The sequence below is a fragment of the Topomyia yanbarensis genome, chromosome 3 (assembly GCF_030247195.1).
Source record: "Topomyia yanbarensis strain Yona2022 chromosome 3, ASM3024719v1, whole genome shotgun sequence".
NCBI lineage: Eukaryota > Metazoa > Arthropoda > Insecta > Diptera > Culicidae > Topomyia > Topomyia yanbarensis.
Genome location: NC_080672.1, coordinates 84,596,065 through 84,603,901, shown reverse-complemented (window position 1 = coordinate 84,603,901; position 7,837 = coordinate 84,596,065). Strand labels below are relative to the sequence as shown.

Genomic DNA, 7,837 nt, shown 5'->3' with positions numbered 1-7,837 from the left:
CAGTGGCAAGTTGCTACTTGCTGTTGTCATTTCAAAGCGACAGTTTTATTTCTTACACAAGTTAAAAACTTTACTTGTATGTCAGTTCTCAGTGTAGGCAGTGATGTCCTAGAACACCACGCGAGCCGCACCGTACTTGCTCTGGACACATAGTAAGCACGCGTGCTGTTCTTTGTACAAGCACGCAAGTGTGCCTGTTCTTCCATTCAATTTGGTATCAATATCATGAAAATCGATCAAGTCGTTCAAAAAAAAAAACATACATTTAGAGTAAAATGCTTTATCTCACAAAGAAGATTAAAAAAGTGGTTCTTGTTTACAGTACTATTTCGTGCAATAGCAACTCTCAATCTCTATAATAAATGTCTTCAAAAATCTTTGTTAAAAATATCACTCGGATGACTGACAGAGCAGCGCAACACTTCGCTTGACCCAATGGGCACTGGGCAGTCGAGTCCCCAGCAATATGGGTATCACGTAGTTTGTTGAATGGCCGGTTGTTGAAAGAGTACCCTTCCGTTCGGCAGTTTTGTAAACTGGTGATTTGTACCGGGTTCCTTCTTCGAGCTCTGCAGTTTTACAAGGCTAAAATTAAAAAAAAAAACTATTTAGAACAAGATACCGAACTGATTACACATGGGCACCTACAATTAGATGAATAATCGGCATAACATCGATAAGCATCTTAGGAAGCTGTTCCTCGAGGTAACTGCCTCTAACGTTCCACTTTGCCCCGTCCAAGAAAAGTCCGTGAATGTAGACTCCGTTTTCCGGTGTTGAACTAACACTGTAATAAAAAACAAAATTTCTAAACATAAACTTAAATAAATAATTAACCTTCTTACGATGTGACGCGTAATACATCAAAATCGAAGGTCAAGATGTCTATCGGGATACGATACTTCCTGGCGTAGTTCTGCATTGCTGCTGTAAGGAACGCCTGGGTAAAGTAAAATCCAGATATCCAGAATACATTCGGTTTTCCCGTCCGATACCAAGACTCCAGGAAAGCTAATCGCTCCAGAAAATCACTAATGTACCCTCCAATCGGCTTCAAACTTGGGTAGGACTTTCTCATCCAACTGTCCGGAATCTTCTTATAATTGAGAGAGTTAAACACTGCCTCCAACTCCGGAGTCAACACAATCAATCCAGCGATTCCTTTCTTCAGGTTGATACAGCTCGAACGAATTTCTTGCAGTAGATTATTGAATCTTTCCATTTCCTGGACGAGCACAGTATTCATAGACTCATTATAGTCGACCGGATACTTGCTTTTCGCCAGTTCGATATCATAATCAGGAGGAAGACGACTCTGGATGTTCTCGATGGTCACCAGAATGCTTTTTTCCTTGTCAACGTCACTTTTCTCTGACGATCCACCTTGCGTTAACAGCATAGAATCCAGCAATACCTTCGCTGCATTCAAATCTCTCGTAATACCAGCATTCGGATGAAGCCCGTAAACGGCTGGACTGGGGAAATTTGGAACATTATTTCCTATGTGTGCCACATACTCGCGATGTTCATTCCTTAGCGGTACTCCGTAGCAGTCGCCTTGGTTCGAAAAGCGATAATTTGGATCGCCCACGACCCTATCATTAACGTAGTCCGCCAGGATAGTGACGATCGCTCGTCGATCCCATGCGTCCGTTACGCGACCGCCATAGTTGCACTCGCCGGTTAGGTACGAAATCGCATTATACGGAATATCGTCATACTGGTTCAGGAAGATCTGAAGCTGAAGTACAGAGATTTGGAAATCGGACTCATTGAAACCGTACTGAATATTCCATCCGAGTGGACCAAACTTTCGTCGCTCCTGGACAACCGCATGGAAGAAACAGATACCGTAGAGTAGTTTGGAAAAAGCTCGATCCTTTCCCGCACAACCCGTGTAGAATACGTCGTCGTTCATTGGCTCGGAATTATACGAACGAAGCAGATTCTGTTGCAATCCAGTCGGTGGTTCATTGGTCATTTTAATTCCATTCTGCAGGATACTTGTAGGAAACTGCTCTGATGGGTAACTCGTCAACCACAAGCGACAGGAAGATACTGTATTGTACAGATCCATGTTTTCCCAAAGGAACTCCAGAGTCGGCATCCAAGAGGCAGCCAGGTGACAGTTCTGCAGACAAACCCAGGTTCCTTCGACCTGTGCTTTCTCAATTATTTTCTGAGCAATAGGTCCTTGTCCTTGTCCAAGCGATATCGATTGGAACGTTTCATCGAATCCCATTTTCTCAGCAAAAAGTAACAATGCGTTCATTGGATCAGCACCAGGGGAGAGAATAAAGATCAAAGGTGTCAAACAGTTGGAATCCTCGTAGGATCTTGATATGTCGAATGGCGGAGGTAGTACGTAAGCTGGTCCCATTTCGGATGCTACGAAATCCGTTATCGCAAGTACTACCTTGTCCGGTCTGAACGTTCGCAGTACGATTAATTTTTCGAATCGGTTTGTTTTCTCTTGCCACGGACTGGGAAGTTTCTCGGTGTGCGTATCTTCAGCATCGTAATACCGTTTCCAGGCACTCTTGTTTTTTACAAAATCACCGACAAATCCAGAAAACTCTGACAGTTGCTCTAAGCGACAGATATCACCCCAAAGCTTATCGGTTATCCAGCTGTTATCTGGGTTATGCTGATGTATGGCACTTTTATCACCATCAATAAGTAAAAATTCAAATTCCTTCAAATCAATTTGGTTACACGAGATCATGATCTTCGTAGTTAGTATGAATGAAAACAAAAGTTTGTCCTTTTCAAATAGTGACCTGCAAACATTATTGTACAGATTCAGTGTTGCAGCGTCCATCAAAAATTTCAACCTCCGCGGAAGATCCTTCGTTCGGTTAGCATTCTCGATCGAATAGATGTACAAATGTACGAACCACGCCAAAGAAAATTGGTACATTGGATCAATGTTCGGCAGCTCTGTAATGCAGTAGTACAACGTCGATGAGTGCGCAGCGACTGGTCGGTAGCTCTGTCGAAACGCTTCAATCTTCACTTCAATTTCCTTAGAATCCTCCTGCTTGCGTACGATATCAGTGGAAATCCGCTTCGAATCATCCAAAATTTTGATAGCACTCTCGTCTTCCAGAATGTCCCCCTTGCTCTCGGATAACGTCTTCAAAATTTTGTCTTCTGCCTCTTTCAACATCGCTACATTCTTTGCCCCTTGTACGATCAAATTTTGACGAAGTTCCTGTAGATCTGGTCGTTCCTTTGCCACCACAATTCCAAGCAGTTGATCCTCTAAACCCTGCATTGTGAGTGCAAAATTGATAATCGTCACCTTGTTGAACACTTCCGGTAGATAGTGCGGATTTCTCAGACCAGTTGTCAAATAAAGTCGAAATTTGGGCGACATGGCAATAACATTGTCCCCTAAGCTAAGATATTCGACGCCACCCTGAACGAAGGTGTTGCGGTTCAACAATGGATCCAAAGGGGCTTCCAAATCTTCGAAAATATTTTCGATCAACGCAGGATAGCCGTGCTCTATGCAAGACTCCAACCGTTTCATATAATCGGGCTGAGAAAACTTCATGATCTGCAAATGATTGTTCCTTTCCATGTTTCTGACCCATTTGTTCGCTTGAAATTGCGGATCAATGAACAAACTGTATCTGCTGGAGCAATCCATTATGATACCGTTTTCTGTCGAGAATGCATCCGTTGGCAGTCCCGCAATATTCCAGGCTTGAATCTTGATCATCGATCCTAGTATATCCAATAAACTGTATGTTTCCGAGCAAGGTATCTTCATCGAACGAACAAATCCATGCCAATCAACAATACATCGGTTCCGGTAGTCCGTGTTCAATGGAGCTAGGTAAGCAATTACTCCACTAGACACCAGAATATCACCAGCCAAACTATCGTACAACTGTTGAAGTCTCTCCGCCGAAGCTATCCACCTGTTCTTCTCACCTCCGAGACCTCCTATCAGAGTTTCGGCTCGTTGTAATTTATCCTTGCACAGCTGGACCTCATCTTCCACTTCCTGTTTGCGACGATTTGCTTCATCCAAGTTTTCGTTCAATTCTGCTACCCTCAGCTCCAGATTAATCGCGAGTTGCCGCTTTTCGTTTAGCAGCTCCATGGTTTCCGAGTACTCCTTCTCTGCAAGCCTAAGTTTCTCCTTCTTCGGTGCCACAATTTTAGCTACAGCATCATACAAATCCATGGCAATGATCCACTTGCACAGACCTTCGGCTGCACTTGATGCCTTCGACACAATATGAGGCTGAAAGTCTTTGTGTGGAATGTACTCCTTCCGAATTTTCTTCATAACTTCGAGATTTATGTTGTCCTTATCGAAATCTTTCAAAGTTTGCAAGAAAGCCATATCCCCCAATAATCGTTTGCTCGGACCCCAGTAATCAAGCATCTTTTTGCCTGTTGCCTGATCCGCCACCTTATCTGGGGCAATACCTTTCATCACGCATACCGCCGCCATGACTAACTTGATCACTTCCGGTGGATTCTTCATCGACTTCACCAAAGATATGTCATTTGGTTTCAGAGTGTTCAAAGCCTGAATTGCTTCTTCCAAAATGGGAATCGCACCTGCCAAATCCTTTTCGCAGTCTGCTTTCAACACTTGCGCTTCGGCAGCCTGAACATTGGCCACCACTTCATCTTTCTTAACCTGTTCCGTAGCGGCTGCGGCTTCTATCGATTCCTTTTCAATTTCTTCTGTCATCTTCCGCGACTGTTCGGCCATTATGATAAGCGTTGGCTGTAGGGCATTTAATTCCTTCTGCATTACAGAAACGGCATCTGCTGCGGCATCCAATTTCTCAAGTCCCCCCAAGTAACGCATCTTATTATCCATAATTTCCGTTTGATGTTTTTTGGTCAGATTTCGGAAACACTTTATTAGCTCTAGGTAGGACGCGGATGTAACATAAGTAACACGGCCTGTACTATTCGTGAATTCTGCCGAAGCTTCCCGAGCAACAACATGGAAGTGCTTACAAGTTACTACTATGGATTCTTTGACCTCAGCAGCAACATTAAGCTCTTTCATGTACATCTCGGCTACCTTTTCCAGAGCGTCTTCCGGCCACGCATCGAACCAATCGATTGTGCAACAGTTAACCAGCGAAGGATAGATACGAATTCTGTTTCGCAAAGAAGATCCAATGGGACTGAAGCAGATTACAATGTGCAGTTTTTGCTTACATCGATTGATGAAGAACTGGAATACTTCCAGTGGACTGACGTCTAAGTTTCGGTTTCCTCCTTGGGCCGCCAATCGTACCATTTCAAGAATTTCTTGTTTCTCATCTATGGGGTAAATGTTGGGCACTTCGCCAAGGTTCAGAAGGCAATCGATATCCTGAAGAAATGCTTCCTCTTTCAACTGGGCTTCAGTGAGTAGAAACACGGTATCACGTCCCATTCCACCTGCTTCTTTCAGTACTTTTTTCAAGTCTTCACGCCATTCGTTGATTCCGTAGTATTTAGTAATCTCCGGTTGGAACAACGACTGACCGCAAATTTGAGCTGCCAACTTCGTAAGAGACTGTCGCCCGGAACCACCCATTCCGACCAACATACAGCTTCCACCAGGCATTGACATAATACGACAGATTTTATTCAGATGTTGTAATGCGTACTGAAAGAGAACGATGTCCATTTTCGATTTATGCGTGCTGTTGTACTCCGCTAGATCTCGCTTAGCCAAATCTTTAAACTGTTCCATGTTCGGCGTCTCCTCGTACTTGCGATCTTCCATCTCTGCATCAACATCAAGGTAACTTCCGAACAAAAGGTTATTCAAATTACCCAACACTATCGCTCCGGTTTGTTCATTAAAAAAATCTGGCAGTAATTGCGCAGGGTTTTCTTTGAAAAATGTTTTCAAGTTTTGATTTAACTTGTCGATAACGAACAACCGATCCGCATCATCCACCAAACGATCGTAAAATACCCGCATAGCTTCGTGCATCCACAATCTCGGGAATATTTTCTTACTCTCGACGGATTCGCGTTTCAACATAGAGCATCCACTTATCACACGTGATACATCTCTTAAATTGAAAATGTAATGCGACTTGGCCGGTGTCGGCAACAGCTTGGCACACGCAAACTGATACGTATCCAGAGTAGCGTTCACCATCATGTTCACCATCGTTGTGACGTCGGTTGCGTGGCCTCCCTTTCTGTACCCATCCAGAAGAACGTTTGTGAAAATTTTAAACATGGTCTCGTCGTTGAAATTGCTGATGGCAAATACGTCAAAATGGCACAGAAATCTTTCGTAAACATTCTGACGACTTCCTCCCGGAAGTCCACAAGCCGTCATCACAAGAATGTCCAGTAAAAAGAGTTTCGTTGCATCTTTCAGATCGTACCAGTGGGCGTAGTCGAAATATTGTCGGATCAATTCGATCGGCGGTTGCGCCCCGTAGATCTCCTTTGCCGGCATGTTCATGTCGTCTATGAACAGAACACAGGTTTTCTTGTCCGGTGGTCCGTATAACCCGCGTTTCTTTTTCAAGAGTTTGGAGATGATTAGCTCTTGGGTTTGGTTAGCCGTTATCTGAGAAGTGAATGTGATCAAAGTGGGAAGGAACGACTCTTGATCCATTTTACTGAGCAGGTAGTTTTGGAAGTAGTAAGTCTTTCCGGTGCCCGTTGGTCCTACCAGAAGAAGAGGTTTCTTGTTCTATGGAAGTGAAACATTAAATATTAATATTGAATAGCTGAACGATTTAACATTAAAAAGGAAATTTTTTTAAGTCTGGTCCAGTTAGAATCTGGAAACGTGAAATTTAGTATTTCTGGAAGTGACAAAAACCTGTTTTAATCCACCTAGCGGTACAATTGTGCCTTTCTCATTTATCAAAGCTATGATTTAATAGGCTACGTTCAATAAAACATTGTGGAAATATCTATTACATTATTATTACACTTGGGAAGTATATGTAAGTGCACCACTGCCACGATCCTGATGCGCAACATGTCGACGCTGACCCACTTGAATCAAACAAAAATATATTCAATTAGCTTAATCAGCGGAGTTGTCAATGTTGTCTTCATGTCAACATAATTCGAAATGCGGGGTATTAGGGGAGGGGGGGGAGGGCGGATAGTTAGTGGGAGGAGGGGGATGAGTCGGGAACAACCTAACATATTTTGGAATACGGGGTGGATGAAGGGAATGCGGGTTTGAGATTGGTCTGAGGGATGTGGTGAGATAGCTGGGGAGGGGGGGGGGGGTGTGAAACGCCCAACTTCATATTATACATTCCATTTGAGATTAGGTTAGTGAAAATTGGCTCAATCATCGCCGAAATGGTATTAGTTCTGGAATATGCCCGGAACCCGGTACTTCCGGAATTATCGATAGTGGACAATATATTCCAAGAATCTACGGGCATAGCGTAGTTGGTAAATCGATTGCCTTGTACGCAGCTCACCTGGATTTGATTCCCAACCCCGCACATAGGGTTAGAGATTTTTCCAAAAGAGAATTCTCTAACCCGTAAAGAGGCGAATGACCCTATGGTTTAAACCTCAATAATCTTTGATTCATAATCGGTGATCTAGGCCAACGAATCGAAATAATTTGATGTTCATTTCAACAGATTTTTAACCTAGGTAACATGATTAGACTTTTAACCTATGAGGTAACATGATTGTACCGGTTTATGAGCAATTCCTATTGCGGTCAATAACTAATACGTAACTCCGGAACCAAAAGTCAGTACCGCATGAAATTCAATAGCAGTTAATTGAAGTATTATATCTTCCATTTGCAATCAAGTGGGGCCTTTTTGTAAGGCTCCTGACTAGCGCCGATCCGGCTCTGAAT

The 7,837-nt window shown here is 43.2% G+C and overlaps 1 protein-coding gene across 1 annotated transcript in view; it reads right to left on the bottom strand.

Annotated features, from left to right (window-relative positions):
- Positions 1-314: 314 nt before the first annotated feature.
- LOC131691193 (dynein axonemal heavy chain 12) overlaps positions 315-7,837 on the bottom strand; it is a 32,457-nt gene continuing 24,934 nt past the window's right edge. Inside the window, exons 7-9 of the mRNA XM_058977416.1 lie at positions 846-6,688; positions 649-787; positions 315-585 (exon numbers count right to left, since the gene is read on the bottom strand). Of these exons, the coding sequence (XP_058833399.1) occupies positions 391-585; positions 649-787; positions 846-6,688 (6,177 nt within the window). The 3' untranslated portion in view covers positions 315-390. The remainder of the gene's footprint in view (positions 586-648; positions 788-845; positions 6,689-7,837) is intronic.